The 25,103-nt window shown below is 36.5% G+C and overlaps 1 protein-coding gene across 9 annotated transcripts in view; it reads left to right on the top strand.

The window, feature by feature from the left end:
• Window positions 1–25,103, top strand: part of DMD (dystrophin) — a 2,668,835-nt gene that overhangs the window by 807,814 nt on the left and 1,835,918 nt on the right. For all 9 annotated transcript variants that reach the window (XM_060407875.1, XM_060407877.1, XM_060407874.1 and 6 more), the window contains exons 3-4: window positions 14,957–15,049; window positions 16,462–16,539. In XM_060407875.1, coding sequence (XP_060263858.1) covers window positions 14,957–15,049; window positions 16,462–16,539 — 171 coding nt within the window. The remainder of the gene's footprint in view (window positions 1–14,956; window positions 15,050–16,461; window positions 16,540–25,103) is intronic.

Below are 25,103 nucleotides of genomic sequence, written 5' to 3'. Positions count from 1 at the left end.
ATGCACCTCTGTTGGCCAAGTAATGTCTCTGCTTTTTAATATGCTACCTAGGTTGGTCATAAATTTTCTTCCAAGGAGCAAGTGTCTTTAATTTCATGCCTGCAGTCACCATCTGCAGTGATTTTGGAGCCGAAGAAAATGAAGTCTGTTGCTGTTTCCATTGTTTTCCCATCTCTTGCCATGAAGTGATGTGACCAGAGCTTTGTTTTCTGTATGTTGAGCTTTAAGCCAACTTTTTCACTCTCCTCTTTCACTTTCATCAAGAGGCTCTTTATTTTTTCTTCACTTTCTCCCATAAGGGTGGGGTCATCTGCATTTTTGAGATTATTGATATTTCTCCTGGCAATCTTGATTCCAACTTATGCTTCACCCAGCCCAGTGTTTCTCATGACGTACTCTGCATATAAGTTAAATATATAGCTATATCATGCTATAAATATATAGCGTGACAATATATAGCTTTGATGTACTCCTTTTCCTATTTGGAACCAGTCTGTTGTTCCATGTCTAGTTCTGACTATTGCTTCCTGACCTGCATATAGGTTTCTCAAGAGGCAGGTCAGGTGGTCTGGTATTCCAATCTCTTTAAGCATTTTCCAGATTTTACTGTGGTCCACACAATCAAAGCCTTTGGCATAGTCAATAAAGCAGAAGTAGATATTTTTCTGGAACTCTCTTGCTTTTTTGATGATCCAGCAGCTGTTGGCAATGTGATCTCTGGTTCCTCTGCCTTTTCTAAATCCAGCTTGAATATCTGTAAGTTCATGGTTCATGTATTGCTGAAGCCTGGCTAGGAGAATTTTAGCATTACTTTACTAGAGTGTGAGATGAGTGCAACTGTGCGGTCATTTGAGCATTCTTTGGCATTGCCTTTCTTTGGGATTGGAATGAAAACTGACCTTTTCCAGTCCTGTGGCCATTGCTGAGTTTTCCAAATTTGCTGGCATATTGAGTGCAGCACTTTCACAGCATCATCTTTCAGGATTTGAAATAGCTCAACTGGAATTCCATCACCTCCACTAGCTTTGTTCTTAGTGATTATTCCTAAGACCCACTTGACTTCGCATTCCAGGATGTCTGGCTCTAGGTGAGTGATCACACCATCATGATTGTCTGGGTCATGAAGACCTCTTTTGTATAGATCTTTTGTGTATTCTTGACACCTCTTCTTAATATCTTCTGCTTCTCTTAGGGTCATACCATTTCTGTCCTTTATCAAGCCCATCTTTGCATGAAATATTCTCTTGGTATCTCTAATTTTCTTGAAGAGATCTCTAGACTTTCTCATTCTATTGTTTTCCTCTATTTCTTTGCATTGATCGCTGAGGAAGTCTTTTTTTAATCTCTCCTTGCTATTCTTTGGAACTCTGAATTCAAATTGGTATATCTTTCCTTTTCTCCTTTGCTTTTCACTTGTCTTCTATTCATAGCTACTTGTGACACCTCCTCTGACAACCATTTTGCCTTTTTGCATTTCTTTTCCTTGGGGAATGTCTTGATCCCTGCCTCCTGTACAATGTCACTAACCTCTGTCCATAGTTCTTCAGGCACTCTGTCTGTCAGATCTAATCTCTTCAATCCATTTGTCACTTCCACTGTATAATCGTAAGGGATTTGATTTAGGTCATACATGAATGGTCTAGTGGTTTTCCCTACTTTCTTCAATTTCAGTCTGAATTTGGCAATTAGGAGTTCATGATCTGAGCCACAGTCAGCTCTGGGACTTGTTTTTGCTGACTGTAAAGTGTCTCTGTCTTTGGTTGCAAAGAATATAATCAATCAGATTTCAGTATTGACCATCTGGTGATGTCCATGTATAGAGTCTTCTCTTGTGTTGTTGGAAGAGAGTGTTTGCTATGACCAGTGCATTCTCTTGGAAAAACTCTATTAGCCTTTGCCTTGCTTCATTCTTTACTCCAAGGCCAATTTGCCTGTTATTCCAGGTATTTCTTGACTCCCTACTTTTGCATTCCAGTTCCCTATAATGAAAAGGACATCTTTTTGGGTGCTAGTTCTAGAAGGTCTTGTAGGTCTGTATAGAACCATTCAACTTCAGCTTCTTCAGCATTGCAGCATTGCTAGTCAGGACATAGACTTGGATTACTGTGATACTGAATGGTTTGCCTTGGAAACAAACAGAGATCATTCTGTCATTTTGAGATTGCATCCAAGTACTGCATTTTAGACTCATGTTGACTATGATAGCTACTCCATTTCTTCCAAGGGATTCTTGCCCACAGAAGTAGGTATAATGGTCATCTGAGTTAAACTCACCCATTCCAGTCCATTTTAGTTCATTGATTCCTAAAATGTCGATGTTCGTGCTTCCCACCTCCTGTTTGACCACATCCAATTTGCCTTGATCCATGGACCTGACATTCCAGGTTCCTATGCAATATTACTCTTTATAGCATCAGACTTTACTTCCATCACCAGTCACATCCACAACTGGTGTTGTTTTTGCTTTGGCTCTATCTCTTCATTCCTCCTGGAGTTATTTCTCCACTGATCTCCAGTAGAATGTTGGGTACCTACCGACCTGGGGTGTTCATCTTTCAGTGTCCTATCTTTTTGCCTTTTCATATGGTTCATGGGGTTCTCAATGCAAGAATACGGAAGTGGTTTGCCATTCCCTTCTCCAGTGGACCACGTTTTGTCAGAACTCTTCACCATGACACGTCCATCTTGGGTGGCCCTACAAGGCATGACTTATAGTTTCATTGAGTTAGACAAGCCTGTGGTCTATGTGACTAGATTGGTTAGTTTCCTGTGATTGTGGGTTTCAGTCTGTCTGCCCTCTGAGGGAGAAAGGTAAGAGGCTTTTGGAAGCTTCCTGATGGGAGAGACTGACTGAGAGGGAAATTGGGATGGGAGGCCCATGTTCAGTAAATCGCTAATCCAATTTTCTGTTGACGGTGGGGCTGTGTTCCCTCCTTGTTATTTACCTGGGGCCAAATTATGGTGGAGGTAATGAAGATAATAGCGATTTCCTTCAAAAGGTCCCATGCATGCACTGCTACACTCAGTGCTCCCAACCCTGCAACAAACCACCACTGACCTATGCCTCTGCCAGAGACTCCTGGACACTTACGGGCAAGTCTGGGTCAGTCTCCTGCAGGGTCACTGCTCCTTTCTCCTGGGTCCTGGTATGCACAAAGTTCTGTTTGTGCCCTCCAAGAGTCTATTTCCCAGTCCTTTGTAAGTTCTGGCAGCTCTATGGTGGGGTTAATGGTGACCTCCTCCAAGAGGGCTTATGCCATACCCAGGTCTGCTGCAACCAGAGCCCCTGCCCCTGCAACAGTCCCCTGCTGATCCATACCTCCACAGGAAACACTCAAACGCAGTTCTGTCTCAGTCTCTGTGGGGTCTCTGGGTCCTGGTGTACATAGGTTTGTTTGAGCCCTCTGAGAGTTTCCAACAGGTATGGGGTTTGGTTTTAAACATGATTTTGCTCTTCCTACCATCTTGCTAGCACTTATCAGTTATATATATTACAGCTAACATTTATCAGTTAGCTATTGCTGGGTAACACTCTACTTTGAAACTCAGTAGTTTAAAACAACAAGTATTTATTAGTCTTTCAGATCTTCAACCAGGAAGTTCTTCAGCTCTCTGCTGGGATTATTCATGTGTCTCTAGCTAGCTGTGGTTTGACAGGCGTCCTTGCTAATCTTGCCTAAGCTCTCCCACATGTCTGGTTGTCAGCCAGTCTGGCGTTTGAGGTACCATATCTGGGACTACTGGGATAACTTGGTTCTGCTTCACATGTATCATCTTCCAGTTATCTGGCTAAGGTGTATTCTTATGATGAAGGGGGAAGCATGGAACAAGAGAGCAAAAGTGTTCAACCCTTTGTGAGGCTGACATTTGCAAGTAAAACAACATCACTTCCATTGTATTCTGTCGGACAAAGAAAGGCAATGGCCAGCCCAGATTCCAGAGATAGAAAAATAGAAACCACTTTCTCATGAGAGGAACAGCAAAGTCCCATTGCAACGGACATGGTTTCAGGAAAGGATGAAATAGTTGGCTCAGTTCTGTGGTTAATCTACCATGGATAGTGAACTCCACTTTTGCAAAAAAAAAAAAAGCTAAGTTCCAATGGAAAGGTAGATAACTGCTTAGAATTTTAAGGAGCTCATATTTATAATTTAAAGCAGTTGCTCCTGAACAACATGACTCCCTTTTCAAGTAATATTTCCACACAAGAATAGTTCTCCTGAATTATTAGGACTCCAAAATTCACCTCTAAACAATGGCTATGTTGGCCTTTCCTAAATATTAACTATCTTAAAATATCAGTCTATATATTAATGTGAAAAAAATGTTAATCACTTCAAAATTGCATACCTTGTTCAAAGGAATGAAAGCAAATGACCATTAGATATTTACCCAATCTCCTTTAAGTTGGCAGACCAAGTCAGTTCCCTTTGCTGAGATCACTCATATCTCAAGTCTCATCTCTACCATCCCTACATATACCCTGTGCTCTATGACCTGATTTATCATAGCTTAATGTAGTTTCAGAGAAGGCAGTGGCACCCCCCTCCAGTACTCTTGCCTGGAAAGTCCCATGGACGGAGGAGCCTGGTGGGCTGCAGTCCATGGGGTCACTAAGAGTGGGACACGACTGAGCGACTTCCCTTTCACTTTTCACTTTCATGCACTGGAGAAGGAAATGGCAACCCACTCCAGAGTTCTTGCCTGGAGAATCCCAGGGACAGGGGAGCCTGGTGGGCTGCCATCTATGGGGTTGCACAGAGTCGGACACAACTGAAGCAACTTAGCAGCAGCAGCAGCAATGTAGTTTATCTGATCCTTAGCATCTGAAATGTCCCTCTGCTTGATATTCTTTTCCTCTTTTCACATCTTGTTAATTTTGTATTCAATGTTGTAAATTCAATTCTAGGATTCCTGCTTCTCTTATGCCTCTCAAGTGAAGGTGACATCTCTCGTCTCTGCTGGCACTGTACTTAAAACACCACTATTTATAGAATAATAATACAGTGCTATATGTATATTTGCTTAAATGCATACATTCTTCATATACTGTGACTAAAGCAGCAAAAACAATGGCAGTATCTTTTTATCATTTATCTTCCCAATTATTCCCAGCACTGGGCACAATATAAAGTAGGTGACTAATAGCTGTTACATTTTGTTGTTTAACTACTCTCCCTCCTTTGACACATGAGGAAAATAAACAAATTTCTAAATCATTTATCTAAATTCACACCATTGGGGAAAGTTAGAATTATAATTAAATAAAGTCCTCTTTGACCCCAGATGTTATATTTTTTAACATGTAACTGTGTGAATCTCACATGGAAGACTTTCAATAAGTAATTGGCATGTTTAGGTGGATCTCTCAGGCAATCACTGCACTAAAAGCATGAGTAATGCTGTTCCTTCTACTTACTATTATTCAATCTTCTTCACTTTTAAGAATTATATTTGTTCTATGTCGATTTATAGCCTAGGTTTTTAATGGCTCCAAAATCACTGCAGATGGTGATTGCAGCCATGAAAGTAAAAGACGCTTGCTCCTTGGAAGAAAAGCTATGACTGACCTAGACAGCATATTAAAAAGCAGAGACGTTACTTTGCCAAAAAAGAGTCTGCCTAATCAAAGCTACGGTTTTTCCAGTCGTCATGTATGGATGTGAAAGTTGGACTATAAAGAAAGCTGAGAGCTCAAGAATTGATGCTTAACTGTGGTGTTGGAGAAGACTCTTGAGACTCCCTTGGGCTGCAAGGAGATCAAACCAGTCCATCCTAAAGGAAATCAGTCCTGAATATTCACTGAAAGGACTGATGCTGAAGCTGAAACTCCAGTACTTTGGCTACCTGATGTGAAGGTCTGACTCATTGAAAAGACTCTGATGCTGGGAAAGACTGAGGGCAGGAAGAGAAGGGGACAACAGAGGATGACATGGTGGGATGGCATCACCAACTCGATGGACATGAGTTTGAGTAAGCTCCGGGAGTTGGTGATGGACAGGGAAGCCTGGCGTGCTACAGTCCATGGGGTCGCAATGTCAGACACGACTGAGTGACTGAACTGAACTGAGGTTTTCAGTGTGGAGGAATTGCTTTTGTATTTTAATTTAATGACATTTAAAAAGTGATTTTCCATGTACTTTTGAGTGAATTCTGCATATTAAAACTTTGTTTTCATCTCTAGAACAATATTTGCTGGATTTATCAAAGCATCCCTGCTAAGAGTGATATAACAATAGAAATGTAAGACATTGTGGAATTTTTCTAGTGTACATATGTGGAATTATCATCGTTATTAACTTTCAAAGTTACTGCTGCTGCTGCTAAGCCGCTTCAGTCGTGTCCGACTCTGTGTGCGACCCCATAGACGGCAGCCCACCAGGCTCCGCCGTCCCTGGGATTCTCCAGGCAAGAACACTTGAGTGGGTTGCCATTTCCTTCCCCATCAAAATTACTAATTCAACCTAAAATTAGAAGCATTTTTTTCTTGTAGGTCCTATACCTATATCTGATGTTCAGAAACCTAGGGGGAAAGAAAAAGAATAAATTAGTTAAATTATCCCTATTTTATTGAAAGACTTCATGAAAATACACAAGTAAAACTTATATATCACTGATGCTGAGTGACATTATGGTCAAAGAATGGTTAATAAATCTGGAACTATACCACCTGATTTAGGTTTGGATTCATATCTACCACTTATTCCTGTTACTTTGTTCTCTATGTCTCAGTTTTGTCATCTGTAAAATGGGGGTACTTTTAACTGATTGTTAAAATAATTCATTAAAATAATCCATGTACAGGGCAGACAATTGTGACTGACATAAACTAAACACTGAATGTTTATTACATATGTCGATACCAAATATGTGAGATTGAATCATATGAAATTGCCAAATTTTGATCCTATTTGAGTACAGAATTTAAAGTTTCATATGATTCAACCTATCAAAAGGAAATAGAGGTATAATGAGGACAGACACTCTTATTCAAATATTCCATCCTATGTGACATTTTTCCATTCTGTGTTTCCTGTTTCCTTGATTTGATACTGATTATTGGCAGACTCACTTCATAAGCATAGAAGAAGAGAGAATAAATAGTCTAAGGCTGACTTTCTAGTAGGTAGGGGCAGGAAATAATTAGGAAGAGGTTGTGTCTTGTCACATAATTGTCCATGCACAATTGTACTGCAGTGTATTTGAGAAATTATAAGAATATTAGTTTCATAAATAAAATTTACATTTATTTATTAAAGGAATTTTCAGATGTCCTTTGACCATAAAGTCTCATTCTACTGGATCTGAACAAGTTCGAATAGTTCTTTCTCCCGCTGCCTTTTGCCTGAAGCTAAGAGCCAATAGTTCACATTTCTCTAGTGAGTGTACCCACTGTGTCACAGTACTTTTTTTTTCCTTTTTGAAGAATCAGAGTATTATTTAGATGCTTTGAAATGAAGGGCTTCATCTTGCAAACTTTATACTGTACTTTTTATTTTTTTTCCTGCTACAAAAGCCTCTACTGGCGTAGAATAGAACCAATCTCCATTTCCCTCACTGGCTATCTCAAGCTTACATCTTATACCTTTGTGATTCAATAGAAAAACTGAATTTCACTTTCAGAATTCTAAATTTATAGGTGATATTTAAAGATGATATAACATAATGAACTACAATTATAGTTTATAAGGTTTCTATTATTTTAACTATTTGTGAAGTATATGAGCATTATATCTACAAATAAAGACTACCTATAATTTTACTAATTTTTGTTCCAGCATACTGGTGATTGAGTTAGTACTGATCTATCTCATTTACAGATGAGAAAACACAGGCCTCGGTTAAGGATTCAATTTTATTACAAAACATATTAAAGATAGACCTGATCAGACAACAAACCATTGCTAATTCTTGGTTAAGCATACTTTATTTTTTATAATAGAACATTTACAGATAATGACTTGATTTCCATTAACTACTGTTGTGGCTGCTGTTGAAAGTTCTAATGTGCAATCTGGTTGGATCTCTTCTTGTGTACTTGATAGTATAACATACACGTTGGGTCCTAGCGATTATGTTTTATAACGAGTTACTGCCAAATAACATTTTATACCTGGAGAGAGTGTAAAACTATTATCTAACTTAGCTCTTGAGCACTTGTATAACTCCAAGGAATAACTTGATTTTTTAAAACATTATCTTTGTAGCTCAAATTTTAGTGATATTTCTGGTACATAGAAGTTTAAAAGGATCTGATGCTGAGGAATAATGAATAAGATATGTTAAGTTTCATCCATTAAAGCCCACTAAACATTTCAGTACTTTGATATCCCTATTAGAGGAGAGAGAGTGTTCCAGTCATACATTTGAGTCTTTAAAACAATATTACCAGAGATAGAAATAATATAGACAGTTTGAGGAGGACCACTGGGGCCTTCACTTATTTTCTGACATGGGCGTCTTTGACAGGGATCCTATGGATCAAGGGAATCTTTTCCTCTTGTCTGGGGAATGTTGAATGTGTCTTTGGTTTATTCTTCTAGATCCTCTCTCTGCCTTTTTCTTCCCTGGGGGGCTGATTTCTGTGGATGATATCAGCAGACTTCCTTGTCCTCTTGCTTCCAGTTGGATTTAGCTCTTGGGAGCATTTACAGGAGATCAGAGGAAGGGAGGAAAGAGATATCAGGGCATTTATTTATCACAGGATAGCTGCATTCATCAAACAAATATCAGAGCTCCTATCAGGTGACCCTCTCATTACTCTCTCTGTTCAGGAGCCAGTAACCAGTCTCTTTCTCTTCATTCCTATGTGTCTAGGAGTGATAATTACACTTATTTATTACCTGTTTGGTGATTTCTTTCTACCCTGACCTCATCTTTGTAAATTGTCCCTTATTAACTCTCTTCAAGTTATCCAAGACCTGCTAGGATCCTGGCACCCTCAAAGGAGAGTCCTACTTTATTTCCAGGTGATTCCATTTAACCAAAGAGGGGAAATATGAAATGTAATTAGGTTTTATGGAGCATTTCCTATGCCAGGAAATGTGTTGGATACCTTATACTTGTTCAGTTGCATCCAACTCTTTGCAACCCCATGGGCTGCAGCATGCCAGGCTTTCCTGTCCTTTACTAGCTCCTGGAGTTTGCTCAAACTCATGTCCACTGAGTCTGTGATGCTATCCAACCATCTCATCCGCTGTCATCCCCTTCTCCTCTAGCCTTCAGCCTTTGCCAGCATCAGGGTCCTTTCCAGTGAGTTGTCTCTTCGCATCAAGTGGCCAAAGTATTGAAGCTTCAGCTTTAGTATCAGTCTTTCCAATGAGTATTCAGGGTTTGATCTCCTTGCTGTTCAAGGGACTCTTCAGAGTCTTCTCCAGCACCACAGTTATATTTATTAACTCATTTAATCCCCATACTAATACTTTGAAGTTGACCACTTCTGTTACTTAGAGCAAAAGTTCTAAGCAGAATTTAGAAAATATGGATTATTAGGGTTAAACAATTTGGGATAAATTCATGATGCTATCCATTCATGAGACTATCTAAGTACACCTTAGAACAGAACTCTACCCCTAATGCATTTAAATCTTTACAGCATCATCACAAATTAGGTAGTAGTACATCCTTGTTTTACAGATGATAAAAGGTAAGACACAAAGAGATTGTTACATGCTCATATCACACACATGAAATATGGTAGAGCTGAGATTTGAACTATGGCATTCTGGATATAGAGAGAATATTTTTACTCATTGTATTACAGCAGTATGCTTTGTAAAACATACTTCATCATTATGACTTCTTTCTTTCCAAATTCTCTCTGCTGAAAGCTTCTGTCTTTCAATTATTGGTTTTCTAAAAGGAGACAACTAAACCAGCATTATTCTTCTGTTTATAGGAGACTCCTTTTAAGGCTAAACTAATCTGTGGTATTAAAAGTTAGTGAGTACAGTTATCATCCTTGGAAGGGCTAGTATACTGAAGTGGGTGTGAGAAAGCTCTGAGGGTGCTGGTCATAGTCTTTTTCTCCATGGAGGTTATGATAATATAAATGTGTTCAGTTTGTATAGATTCACTGAGCTTGTGTACTTTCCTGTGTTTATATTGTGCTCACATTGTGCTCAGTCACTCAGTCACGTCAGAGTTTTTGCGACCGCATAGACTGTAGCCTGCCAGACTCCTCTGTCTGTGGTATTTCCCAGGCAAGACGCTAGAGTGGGTTGCCATTTCCTACTCCAGGGGATCTTCCCCACCCAGGCATTGAATCGGTGTCTCCTGCTTGGCAGGTGGATTTTTTTTTACCACTGTGCCACCTGGGAAGCCTATATGTATATTATACCTCAATAAAATTATCTTATAAAATACTTTTTACAACTTACGCTTACAATGGATTGCATTATTTTTTATCAAGAACTGATCAACAGGTTTTACCAATAAGTTTGGAACCAATTTTACCCTCCTTTTTGGTGTTCTCTTGCTCTTGATGTTTCTAATAGCTAAAGATTCAGAATCACAGAGAAGTATCTTGATTTTCTCAGCAACATAGATGTCCAGAGGCTGACCTTTCTATAACCAGAAGGCCATGTTAAATTATTCCTTGCCTCTTTCCCTTTTATTGGAACATGCTGCTGAATTATCTGTATTTACTGGTTAAAAGACTGACACAGCTCTGAAGAGTCAGAAGCCATTGAAATAATTTTTAATTCATTTCTATCCCTTTCTCATTTTTTTTTACTTTGAATTTTTTTTTACTGTGTTTATGCCACTTACCAATAAACCTGAGTTTTTTTTAACATTGTCTATACATTGTTTATGTATAAATATATAAAAATTATATAAATACAGAAGTTCTGTCATTCTGACCATGATCTAGAAGGACTGCTATTTCATTTTATGGTCCTTTCATCTTGATATTTGGGTTAGCAAGGAAGACGAAAATAAGTGAAGGTAGGAAATTTCTAAGTAATACCAAAATTTACTTTTTAAAGAAAATATTAATCATGAAAGCAGTTGAAGATAGAGAGCCACAGGGTCATATGGCCCAAGGCACTTAATGTTTTATGTGTTTTATAAGATTATTTTCAGACACTTGAAAAGAAAGCCATTAAACACAGGGGGGTTTTAAAGAAAACTACTGTTTGCATGATATGTGACTTGCAACAAAAAGACATGGCAGATGTCTCTCATAGAAGATGAAAAGGGAAGAAAACAACAGACTTAATTAAAAGTAACCAAAGGGAAAAATAAAACAGTAAAGTAAGATAAAGAACTTGAAGGCCCCCTGTGCCATCCACATTTACTAGTATTAGTAACTGAATATGGAGGGGCATCTAAGAGAAAATGGAACACATTGTACGTGAGCTCTGTATTTTCTGGTAGATTCAATAGTTAACCATAATTGAATTTATTTCTCATATTTGGCCAAAGAAGGAGAAGCCAAACAAAACAAAACAAAAACATCATCCTATATTTACTGTGTGCCTAATGTTTGCCAAGTCTGTATAGCATACCTATACCGAAGCTCAAGACTCTGATATGGTATTATTTCAATCCCCATTTTACTATTGAATAGATTGTCCCTCAGAAAGACTGAGTCACTTGCCTCAGACAGTGAAGCTGGTAAATAGAAGACTTGGGTTCAAAAAAAATTAGCTATTACTGTCTCAGAAATGTGTGCAACTTTGCTGCATCATACCTGTAATGCTATGGAATGAGGTATTGGATCTAGGAAAGAAGAGAAAACCATTCACGAGAAAAGACATGTTTTAGTTTCTTCAGGGTAGGCCTAGTCCAGGAAGAATAAGACTGAGCACCTGAAAATCCATGTAGTTACAGGCTAAATATTGTACATTTCTTTGAGCATCACTTTAATTAGACCATAGGAGGGGAAATTTCAATCAAAGTGCTTGAAATTACTTTTAAGTTCAACATGCATTAAGTGAGGAAGATAAAATCTGCACAAATCCTTAACATGAAACTTATGCTTTCATAAGAAATTTTGAACCTGCCGTCACTATATACTTTTCACTGCTAGGCTCCGAGATAAATACATTCAGTCTTATCTGCTCAAAGGATGCTTTAGTGGAACATTCTGAGAAGCACTCTATTAGAGATCATGGTGGCTATAACAAATATAAATTGGATTTCTATTGTCATAATTTAGTATATCACTGATTGCATGAGTTTGAATGTTGTATATATCAGGAACTATCTTTTTCTCTATCACCTCACTGCTTTCTAGGTGCCCCAATGAGATGTGCCTGGAGGCCTCTGATTAGCCTCCAGTCCTTCCCTCCCTTTCTGTTTTGTTTGATTCCAGTTTAAAATGGAAAATTATAAAATACCTGATCCTTGTGTATAAGCTTGCATCAAAGCAAGATGCTGTTTGCCTTGTTGATCTTCATCTCGGCTCCTTGTCCGAAAGCATAATCTTTCTACTCCTTGTATCTTGGATGCTAGGTGATTCTTACAACTTTGGGGTTAATGTTTTATTCTTTGCTGCAAGACTTAGGCCTTTCCAAGTCCCTGCCATTCTTCTTGAATGAACATTTTGCCACCTGCATCCTTCCTGGTTTGACATACTTTATTATCTATCAGTCTATCTATCTAGATATATATATTTTATTAAGAATAAGTATTTCTGTCAACTAACTATATTTAATTTTCTTCAAAACCTCACACATTTCACTGTGCAATATTGTTTTTATCAGTAAGTTTAGAAGTCACACACTTCTCAAAAGGAAAATTTCCTCCTAGAAAAAAAAAAAAGACCATTTTCAAGGTATTGTAGACCTTTAACCAATATGAAAATAAAATCTCAATATTTTCCACCACCACTGCCAAGTTACTCTGGATTATATATGAGATTCTTGACAGGTTCATTTTTTCAGTTTCTTTGCTTATTAGTAGAGGGCTCCCCTTAATATTTCATGAAAATAGCATTGTTGTTTCAATATTTACCTGTACATTATGTATAGTAAAAGTACTTTTTAAATGTTCTAGTAACTTAGTGTTTTGTGGTCTCTATTCCACTAGAATTTTATTTATATATAAATATTTATTTACATTAAAAATATATATTTGTATGTACATTTTGGTTGTGTTGGGTCTTAGTTCCAGCACATAGGATCTCTGTTGAAATATCCGGGCTGTGTTGCTGTGGCTTGCGGGCTCAGTATTTGCTTCACATGGGCTTAGTTGTCCCATGGCATGAGATCTTAGATCCCCAACCAAGACATTCACCAACCAAGGGTTCACCACGTCCCCTGCATTGGAAGGCAAATTCTTGACCACTGGACCATCAGGGAAGTCCCTGTCCTGGAATTCTAAATCAGAACTATTTGAGTAGAATTTCAAAAGAATGATTTGTATTTATCTTTGTCAAAGCACATATGTGGCTCGATTCCCAAAGCTGAGTATGGAGGGACTGGTAGACTTTTTGCAGTGGTCAGTGTTCTCATTAAGTGACACACCTGGACACTGACAGGACTTGTCTTAGACATGGCTACCTGGCTGTAGGAGATCCTGAATCCTCTGTCTTCAATCTTAGAAGCTTCAGAGATGTATTTTGACTGGAAACCAGGGTTCTTCTTGAGCTGTGTGAAATCTGAAGTTTGTATGTGATTGAAGGAGTGGATAAGGAAAGGCCAATTACCCAAAGGCTAATGTTAGACCCATCATGTGACATTGTGAGGAAAGTATTTCCTGATCCTCAGACTATGGGAATTCCCATGGTTATGTGCTCTTGAGTTTCTTTTACTGCTCCCCCATAGCATTACCTTTTAGAAATATTTGTTTTCCCTGCTCAACTCAAAGTTCCATGAAGACGGGGGTCATATCCAACTGATTTACTAGTGTATGCTCTAGCACCTAGTCCAAGTTTATTGGTGCTCAATAAACATCTGTCATTGATAAATTAGGGCTTTCTTGATATCTTGGGTGATTAAAGAGTTGTGAATGATTTCATATGAAGGGATTGGAGGCTTTAAACCAGAAAAAAAATATTTGGGGACATGACAGAAGAAATAAAATCTTTGAAAGATAATCAGATGGAAGGAGGAAAAGGCCAAGTAAGCAGCCTAATAAAAGAGAATGAACAAGAGCCCCAGGAATTAGACAGATTTGGGCCAAAAACTTGGTTTTATCATCTTTTTGTTTTGCAACAAAGGGCCATATGTTCAACCTCTGTGTCATGAAGAGAATGAGTATACCAATGCTAACCTCATAGAAATGTTACACGAATTATAAATCAATTCATTTAGTGGGATGTTTCTTATGAATAGTTAGCTCTTATGAATAGTTACTCCAAAAATGTTAGATGTTATTAGTGGCTATTTTTTTTTCCTGCAATATAATCCCCAAGTATAGAAGTAAGAAAAATATATGAAAAGCTTTCACCAACTTATCTCACTTAATTTAAATCATATTGTTTTAAAAGTTGAGCCATCCAATATGTGACTAGATCATTCTGAGGCAGCATGCAAAATGTATATGCAGAGATTTATGGGTGAAGGATGGTGAACCCTCAGTGATTACATATTATGTTTCCAAGCATGCTAAATGGTTAAATTTTAGGTACCCACCCAAGGCAAATTATCTGTAGTCTTTCTTGGTGTGTTTACTTCTCCCCAAACAGTGCCCAACTGCCTGATAATTTAAACATTTTTTCTTTCCTTCATAAAATCAGCATTCGAAAAGATGAGTTAATTAGATCCATTAGACTATAAGTCTCCAACTCTTGTTATTGAGAAAAACATTTAATAGGTTTGGCTGAATAATGATTTATTGGTTTTTGTTTTTTACTTGGAAGTTCTCTTTCCATCCATCACCATTGGCAGATTAAGCATTAGACTCATTAAATATTCTTCAACATAGCTTTAAATTTTAAAAGATATAATCATAAAAAAAGGATACCTGGAAGCATGCTTTATTTAATTGGGTATATTTCTTATTTCAGTTCGGGAAGCAGCACATAGAAAACCTCTTCAGTGACCTACAGGATGGGAGACGCCTCCTAGACCTTCTTGAAGGCCTGACAGGCCAAAAACTGGTATGTGACTTAAAATATTTATAAGAGCTTCACATTAACCTCAGAAAAATTTCAGACCAGAAACAAACTCATCATAGTTTTATGAGATCTAGTAAACTTCGTTAATTTATTAATTACTGATTTAGGTAGCAATATAGGACCTATTTCTGAATAAAACAACCTCGCAATATTATTTTTACTTTGGCATGTTCTATCATATGCAGAACAAGAAGGTGAAATTTGCAGTAATAGATATTATTCTCTACTTTTATTTGGTATCTTTGTTATTGAATTTATTTTAATAGGGCTTTTATACCTAATGTCCTTTGAATTTTAATTGTTTTAAGTCTTTTTTCTTTTCATCTTCTAGTTTTATTAGAATATAATTGACATATAGCACTGTACATGTTTAAAGTGTACAGCATAATAATTTGACTTATATACTGACATCATGAAATGATTATCACGAGCTTAATGAATGTCCATCATGTCATACAGACAAACTTAAAGAAATAGGAAAATTCTATTTTTCCCTTTCCTTGTGATAAGAACTCTTAGGATATAAGAACACTTAACATGAAATATGGAAAATGGGGAGTTGCTGTTCAATAGATGTAGAGTTTCAATCATTCAAGATGAGTAAATTCCAGAGACCCACTGTACAATATTGTGCCTATAGTTAATGCTATTGTGTTGTGCAGTTAAAATTGTTTTAGGAGGGTAGATCTCATTTTAGGAGTAAATACTGCAGGCATCACCATGGCAGACTTTCTAAACCTCCACAACTGAATAAGTTAATTCATATATTGTAGTACAATATATTACACACACATATATATATATAATATATATTGCATATTACATAATTGTAATGCACTATAAAAATGTTAGTTTAAAAATTATAGGGCAAGGTAAGACTTTGGGGATTGAGGATAAGGTTTAAAGAACTGAAGATGATTGAGGTTTTGAGCTTCAGTGACTAAGACAATTAAGGTAATATTGACAGAAATAATTTCCTTTAAGCCTATTTGGCATTACAGAATTTTGCTAGGCTCAAATCTCTTTTAAACTTTCCTAAAAATTGTGGGAATTAACTCATTTATATTCCCAGCAAATGTCTTTATGCATGCTGATGTTTCTCATGGTGGCCATTCAACTGGACTGTAGAATGAAGGAGAAATTACCAAAATTGCTTTAGCGAAAGAAAAAAAAAAATCTTATCAGTTTTCTTGAGGAGTGGTTGATTCACGCTAAGAGACTCCTATGACAAGGGCAATTAACCCAAAGCACTTAAATTCATTATATTAATGCCTCATAGCCTGTGATCATTTAAACGATTCCAGCTGAAAAGTGAAATGTAGAAATTGTTTCATTTCTGGTAGATTGTCCTTCTCTCCTCCTGGGCAGTCAACATATTTTCATTTTGTTTTCAGCCAAAAGAAAAAGGATCCACAAGAGTTCATGCCCTGAACAATGTTAACAAGGCACTGCAGGTCTTGCAGAAAAATAATGTAAGTGGAGCCCTGGACAGAGTCTGAATACCATGAGAGCATGCTTAATGTTTGAGTGATGGCTTTGGTCCCAAATACAAAGAAAGCATTTCAGGTTCTCTTGAAATTCAAAGCAGTTAATAAGAGCATGTGTTCAAGTTCACGTGCATCTGCTTGTGGCTAATGTGATACAGAAAGTAAGTGCATGCAGCCATAGGGAGCAGGGAAAGTTATGAACCAGTGGCCTGGTTGGCCACTTTGTCTTGTTTTTAGATTTTACATGATGAGGTTATATTTAGTGGACAGATAAAGTCCTGTTGTGAACTTATCTCCTTACAGCAGTGTTTCTGTGCAGCAAATGGCTTTTACTCAGCAATTCTTATTTTTTGTGAATAAAGTGTGTTCCCACATGATGATGATTAAGTTTGTTTGAATTAAGCCAGTGTTTCTTAGATGGCATATCCAAGTATGAAAGTTACACAGTAAAAAAATCAGCATTTCACCTTGTTGTAAGAGTTGCAAATTTATTTTCTATTCCTGTATCTGATTTGATTTAACTAGGAGAAAATAGATGTGTGGTATTAGAAAAAATCAACAATCATATCTAAATAAGTGTGTAGATGAAAGGACTCCTTGTCTCCTCAGAATGACTTTGAGATTCCTCTCCTCTCTCATGACATTGGAGGCAGCCCTCCTTTCTTATTAAATTCCCACAATCTTTCTAATTGACCGATATATTTACCAGGCATTTTTGGTAGCTTCCTAATTATATTATGTCTCTCTTTCAAGGATAAATCAAATAATTGATCACATACTCTTAAAATAACCATACTGAAAGATTAGTAGTGTACACTCCCCCAAATATTACTTAGCTTATCTGGCAGGGAGAGGACATCTCTCTGGAAATGGAATTGAAGGCGGTGTAGCATTTGGTCCATTTTTATGAAAGGTTATATTTAACCTATGAAAGTTATTTTACAGAAACATTGTATACTTTTTATTATTTTCCTGCAGTGATTAACTATTTTCAAATTTTCTTCAGGAAAATAAGATCATCTATGGAATGTTTTCCTTTGTATGAGTCCTAATGTTGAGTTGCTAAGTCATGTCCAACTCTTTTGCAACCCCACGGACTGTAGCCCATCAGGCTCCTCTGTCCATGGGATTTCCCAGGCAAGAATGCTGGAGTGGATTCCTCCATTTCCTTCTCCAGGGGATCTTCCCTACCCAGGGATCGAACCTGCATTCCCTGCATTGGCAGGCACATTCTTTACCATCTGAGCCATAGTTGATTTCCAATGTTGTGTTAATTTCAGTTGTATAGCAGTATGATTCAGTTATAAATATATATATATATTTTTCTATATTCTTATCCATTATGATTTATCACAGAATATTGAATATAATTTCCTGTGCTATCCCAGCAAGTGGGATCTTGTTATTTATCCATTCTGTTTACAATAGTTTGCCTCTGCTAATATCAAACTCCCAATCTTTCCCTCTCCTACCCCTCCTCCTGTTGGCAACTACAAGTCTGCTCTCTATGTCTGTGAGTCTGTTTCAGTTTCATAGATATGTTCAGGAGTCATAATTTAGATTCCACATGTAAATGATATCCTATGGTGTTTGTCTCTCTTTTTCTGACTTTGCTTAGTATGATAATCTCTAGGTCCACCCATGTTGCTGCAAATGGCATCATTTCATCCTATAGAACATTTTGAAAGATTGTTATAAAGTAAGAAAATGTTTTAGCAATATTGGGAACTTAAAATGTCTTTTTAAAGTATCAGTTCCTTGTATTCTATTACAAAGTATGAAACATGTATATTACCATATGTAAAATAGATGACCAGTGCAAGTTTGATGTATGAAGCAGGGCACTCAAAGCTAGTTCAGTCGCTCAGTCATGTCTGACTCTTTGTGACCCCACGGACTATAGTATGCCAGGCCTCCCTGTCTATCGTCAACTCCCGGAGTTTACACAAACTCATATCCATTGAGTCAGTGATGCCATCCAGCCATCTCATCATCTGTCGTCCCCTTCTCCTCCTGCCTTCAATCTTTCCCAGCATCAGGGTCTTTTCAAATGAGTCAGTTCTTCACATCAGGTGGCCAAAGTATTGGAATTTCAGCTTTAGCATCAGTCCTTCCAATGAATATTCAGCAATGATTTCCTTTAGGAGGGATTGGTTAGATCTCTTTGCATTCCAAGGGACTCTCAAGAGTCTTCTCCAACACCACAGTTCAAAAGCACCAATTCTTCAGTGCTCAGCTTTCTTTATAGTCCAACTCTCACATCCATAGATGACTACAGGAAAAACCATAGCTTTGACTAGATGGACCTTTGTTGGCAAAGTAATGTCTCTACTTTTTAATATGCTGTCTAGTTTGGTCATAACTTTTCTTCCAAGGAACAGGTGTCTTTCAATTTCATGGCTGCAGTCACCATCTCCAGTGATCCTGAACCCCCCCAAAATAAAGTCTGTCACTATTTCCACTGTTTTCCCATCTATTTGCCATGAAGTGATGGGACCAGATACCATGATCTTAGTTTTCTGAATGTTGAGTTTTCAGCCAACTTTTTCACTCTCCTCTTTCACTTTCACCAAGAGGCTCTTTAGTTCTTCACTTTCTGCCGTAAGGGTGGTGTCATCTGCATATCTCTGAGGACAACCCAGAAGGACGGGGTGGGGAGGGAGGTGGGAGAGGGGTTCGTATGGTGGGACACAAGTACACCCATGGCTGGTTCATATCGATATATGGCAAAAACTAACCACAATATTATAAAATAATTAGCCTCCAATTAAAATAAATAAATTCATTTTAAAAAAGAGCAAGGAAAACAGCAGAAAATTCAAAGAATTATTAGATTTAATCTAGCTGAAGAAATTGATCTCTTCCTAGTAAAAGAATGTCATGTTAAAACATAAGCTGTTGGATCTCCTCTAAAGTAGTGGATTAATGTAGCCATAGAGTTTTGTTTTTCACATAGTGATTATATATTATAGGTCTGGTGGGATTCTATACATATTATAATTATTAAGTTCATAATTTTCAATATATGACCAGAAGAAATTCTGGCAATAAAATAGAAAAACCATAAAATAAAATCTCTGTTACTTTGGGAATAACCAAATATTTCTTAGATGTGAAACCCAAGGTATGATTCAAAAACAGAAAAAAGTCAACTTGAACTTCATCAAAAGTATGAATTGTTCTTATATTCTGGATATGAGTCCTTTGGATTAAAATTCTAAATCACTCTATGTTTTGATAAAGAACTGTCCTTCATTTTAACATGGTTCATTTTTATAAATTTCCACTTTATAATTGTGTATCCTATTTATGAAACATTTCCCTACCAAAAGACATGATGATATTACCTTTTGTTGTTATCCATATGAGCTTTATTTTACCATCCGGATTTGGATATGTATTTCACCTGGAAATCATTATTGTGTATGGTAAGGGGAATGGGTTAAAATACAAGGTTTTTTTTTTTCACTTAGAATCTAAATGACAATATCATTCATTAAAAAGAATGTTGTTTGCCTATTCTTCTCCAGTACTAAGTATATAAAAAGTTTTTCATTCATATGTAATTTCGTTTCTGGGCTTAAAATCACTTCTGTTGTTCTATTTGTCTATGCATCATGAATACCATGCCATGTGCAATACTGTAGTTTTTTGTAAATTATTCTTTAACAGATTTATTGAAATATCATTTACAAAAATTATATAGATTTAAATTGTACATCTTGATTATTTTTAGGACCTTACTTAATCCTGCTGCCTCCAATACCTATTAATGCATAGTTGACAAATAAAATTTGCATATATTTAAGGTATACAAAGTGAAAATTATTGGATCTTGAGTTTATAGAATTCTATATTCAAAGTATACAGTGAATTATATAGATAGGTAATAATAATCTCAGTCACTCAGTCATGTCCAGTTCTTTGCAATCCCACTGTAGCCCACTAGACTTCTCTGCCCATTGATTTTCCAGGCGAGAATATTGGAGTGGGTTGCCATTTTTTACTCCAGAATTCTTCAGTTTTATAATGTACCTTATTCATCTGGCAAACTGAATTTTACCACTGTTTTTCTTATTCAGTATTTTCTTAGCTATATTGTCCCTTTGTATTTCTGGGTTCATTTTACAGTCATCTTTTTAAATTTCCACAGGAACTTTCTTTTGAATATGATCAATATTGAGTTAAGTCTAGATCAGCTTGAAAAGGACTGACACCTTTACATTGTTGAGTATATTAGATATGCCTATGATTCTTTAAATTTTAGAGAATGAAAAACAAATCCAATGGGGGAGAAAATGGGCAATAAACTTGAACAGGAACTTCACAAAAGAGGATGTTCAGAAATTCAAAAATAATATGAAGAGTTTTTTAACCTCAGGAATAATTGGGGAAATTAAGATTTCAATGAGATATTGATACACACTCACAAAAACGGTTGAAATTAGATTCATAATTCTGAGTGTATATAAAGGTTTGTAATAAATTAAACTCTCACAACTAACTGGTAAAAACATAATTCAGACAGCCATTGAAAATAGTTTGGCATTATATACTAAATGGGATGAAAATGTGTAATTCTTATGACACAACATTTAATTCCTTAGCATATAGGAGAGCTACATTTCTATCTTTGCCAAAAATTTTACATACATATAATATTTTTATATAGAAAAAGTGTTCATAACAGCTTCATTTGTAATAGCTACAATTAGAATGAAAATGAAGAAATGATAGTGGCACACAGTGGTGGAGTTTCGTTGCTAAGCTGCATTCGACTCTTGCAACCCCATAGGCTGTAGCCCACCGTGCTCCTCTGTTCATGCGATTTCCCAGGCAAAAATACTACAGTGGATTGCCATTTCCTTCTGCAGGGGATCTTCTCAACCCAGGGACTGAACCTTAGTCTCCTGCATTACAGGTGGTCTCCTGCTTTGGCAGGCAGCTACTTTACCACTGTGCTATCTGGGAAGCCAGACACATAGTATGAAAGATGAGTCAATTTCCTGAAAGCAATTTGAGAAAAATAAGTAAGACACAAAATATAACTGTAATATACTGTAATACATTTTAAATTAAAAAAACAAGCAGAATGTTTCATGAGTTTAAGAGTCAAAGAGTGTTTAGATTTTAGAATGCAGGGTGGAATCATCAGAAGCGTTGAAGATATCCCATGTTTTGACCAGGTGGTTATTAAACAGTTGCATTTGCTTTGAGAAAATTAATCAAGGTGTACACTTAAATATATTTTATGTATGTATGCTATCCATTTTTTTTTTAAGTGTAAAAAGAGGAATGTAGGAAAGGAAAGTAAACCTGACCTTGCAACCTCCCAAAGTCTAAATTATGGCCATATTTATCAATCTGACTATATATCCTATAACTTATCATGAAATTGTTTAATAAAATATGATAAGTGAATATACAAAATTAGAATATGATTAATGCAATATATAGATCTTTTCTAAGAAGCCTATATTTCTTACTGAAAACAGAAAATCTTGAAATAAATGAATTAAAAAAAATAGAAAGTCTTGAGAAAATTCCAATGTTTTATCAGGGGAAGACCCCCAAATGAAGATTAAGTTGGACAAGGAGTCCTTCAAAAGCAAATTTCCACAAAGCTCCCATTTAAGTCAAGGCCCTAGTGGGGTATGGTACATAGTTGAGGTCTCTGTATTAAAGGACAGAATCTCAAGTAAAACATTTTCCAGTGTAAATGAAAACCTAGAGTGAAATAAACTTTACCTGAGTTAGCCCCAGACGAAAAGACACAGAAGATAAATGCTTAAAAGTAAATGTATTATCATTTTATATTTCCCATTATTTTGTAATAAAATAAGGTACAAAAGAAACGGAAAATATTCCAAGAGACTCGTTTTTTAGCCTCTGATTATTAGCTTAAAATATAAACACAGTTAAATCAAAGAGAATGTTCAAGTGCACAACTGTTCTCCTAAAACTGGCCTTGAGTAGTCTATAGTAGATGACTAAATGATTCTTGGGTGGGATGTAAATAAATCAGCATATTAAGTAAAGTGGTAGATAGAACTATTTCAAATTTTATTTTAAAAATCACAAATTCTCAAATTGGGAGGTATTGATTGGAGGTTTTGAGTAGTCGTATCTTCAACAAAATAAAGTTAGTATATTTACATTCAATACATTATTTATTGAGTGTCTACTGAATGTCAGGTTCCAAATAGTAGGAACACTACATTCAGTGATCTGAACAAACAGTATCCTTTATGCCATGGAGTTTAGAGTCATATACCAGAGGACATTAAATATGTGTGTGTGTGTGTGTGTGTGTGTGTGTGTGTGTGTGTGTAATGTATGTAATGATAAGTAAGTGAGTGAAGAAGAGAGAAACAGAATAGTATGTTTGAGAAGACTTTTGGTTAGATTGTCTTATGGGTAGAGATTGGAAGGAAGTGGGGGAGTGAGTCAGGGATTATCTGTAGGGTATGGTGCAGACAGTGGAATAAAAAGACCTAGAGGAGAAAAAGCATTTGGAAATAGGACTTAATGGGTATAGAAGGCTGAGTGTGGAAAACAATACAGTAAGAAGAGGATCAGAGAGGTAGCAGGATGGGGCTGGGAAGAGGCAAAAATGGGGAGCCATGGTTAGGGTTTGAATTTAGTTCTAAATGAGATGACAAAAAAACTAAGCATAGAAAGGCTATTATAAATTATGTAGGTAATAAAGCAAGTTATTTTAAAAGTCATAGATAGGAATATTAATAAAGAAAAACTTACAAGTATTAAAAAATCATTTTTAGCCAAGGAAGTTAAAAATCAATAATTAAAATATAATACAACTTACTGGATGGTAGAAATACTGCTAAAACCATAAAGAATAAAGGTAGAAATACATTTTTATCCAGTGCCTTTAATTCACCATTGTCAGATTACAGCACAATTAGCAGCAAAGAAAAAAATTGAGAATACAAATAACATTAAAAACTCTAAATTTAATAGTGATTTTCTACCTATTGGCACTTCCTGGCATCGATGATTCTGTAAAATGTGTGAATTATGTATACTTCTCTCCCATAAAGTTGGATTTTCGAGGAAAACTAGTTTATAATTTAATTTAAATGAACCAAATCAAAATCTTAGCTTTCAGACAAGCATTGAGAAAATTCTAACTTTGTCATTACTAGGAATAATCTTCCCTATCCCTAGGCAATGACCAGACATCAGTAGACCTATGTGGTGCCTTTTATAGGGAGGCAGAAAAGCCTCTCAGGTTTAGTCTATTGAATTATCCACTGATAGAGTCACCATCCAAGTGTATCATTAACAGTCTTGGATTAAATCAGCCTATGCTAAGACAAAGTTGAAGAGATTGTAATAAAAATGATATATACAGAAATTTGTGCAGGATTAAAGGAACCAACAATGAATGGTGAAGTACCCAGAACTTAGCCTCAGTTACTAGCCTTTATTACCCCTAAAGTCAAAGAGACAAAAGGATAGAGCCTTAAACCAATGAAAGCTCAAACCTCAGGAGCGGGCCCATTGGATAGCAAGTGCAACTATAGATACCTTAAGAATGCAGTTACTCTCAAATCATGGCCGGCTGAAGGAGCTGGGAGAATTGATACCTTGGGTTTCTAGTGTCCTGCCAGTTTTACTCATCGGTTGAACCTAGCCAGAAGCCAGAGAGTAGGAAATCCTGGATGATAGACTCATCCCATACTGGGTGCATGTGTGCATTCTAAGTCACTTCAGTCATGTCTGACTCTTTGTGACCCCATGGACTGTAGCCCACCAGTGGGTCATCTCCCAAAAAAAGACAAAATATGAAAAATGTGGGAGGGGGAGCAAACAGAGAAAACCTAGCTCTCCAGATAGCTGGTTTTTTCTTTTTCTTTTTTTTTTTTTAATTTTTCTGATCAAAAGAAGACTTGAGAATTCCTATTAATGATGTCGAGAGCCCTAATGTTGGCAAGGGCCCAGCCTTGCTGTTTATAGCAGGAAGCCATTCACTTGTGAGACCATACTACCTTCTCCATTTGCTGACAGGGAGTGGAGGTGGTTTCTGGTTAGTTTTGGAGCCAGCTGACATTATGCACTTTTCCATGCTTCTGGGAAACACTAGAGTCAGAAAAAGAAGACAGACTGAGTTATCTATAACTTCTGCTCTGCTCTGAAACGTACTATAGGCATAGGAGAAGATATATTAAAAATGTCCCTGGTATATGTACAAATAAAACAGATAATATATTAGAATATAGTGAAAATGCCATTAAACATATAAAACGAAGAACTTTTAAAGTGAATAATCTTTGACAATAATAATGAAGTAGAAATTAATAATCCTTTAAAAACACAATTTGATTAATCTAAAATGTATAAGAAATCAAGAATACAAACCCACTTTTGTATAGGAAGAAATCATTCCATGAGAAAACCCATGAGAAATAGCCTTGGTTCTACCCAGAGGTTCAATTTTTGTCTTTGCTTTTATTTTTTTAAAAAATTAATTAATTAAGTTTTCAACCATTCATGTTACAAAATATGATCTAAGGAAAGTAAGAAAT

Source organism: Ovis aries, chromosome X, assembly GCF_016772045.2.
Source record: "Ovis aries strain OAR_USU_Benz2616 breed Rambouillet chromosome X, ARS-UI_Ramb_v3.0, whole genome shotgun sequence".
Taxonomy (NCBI): domain Eukaryota; kingdom Metazoa; phylum Chordata; class Mammalia; order Artiodactyla; family Bovidae; genus Ovis; species Ovis aries.
The sequence above is the reverse complement of the archived record's forward strand: the minus strand, read 5'-3'. Positions and strand labels throughout refer to the sequence as shown.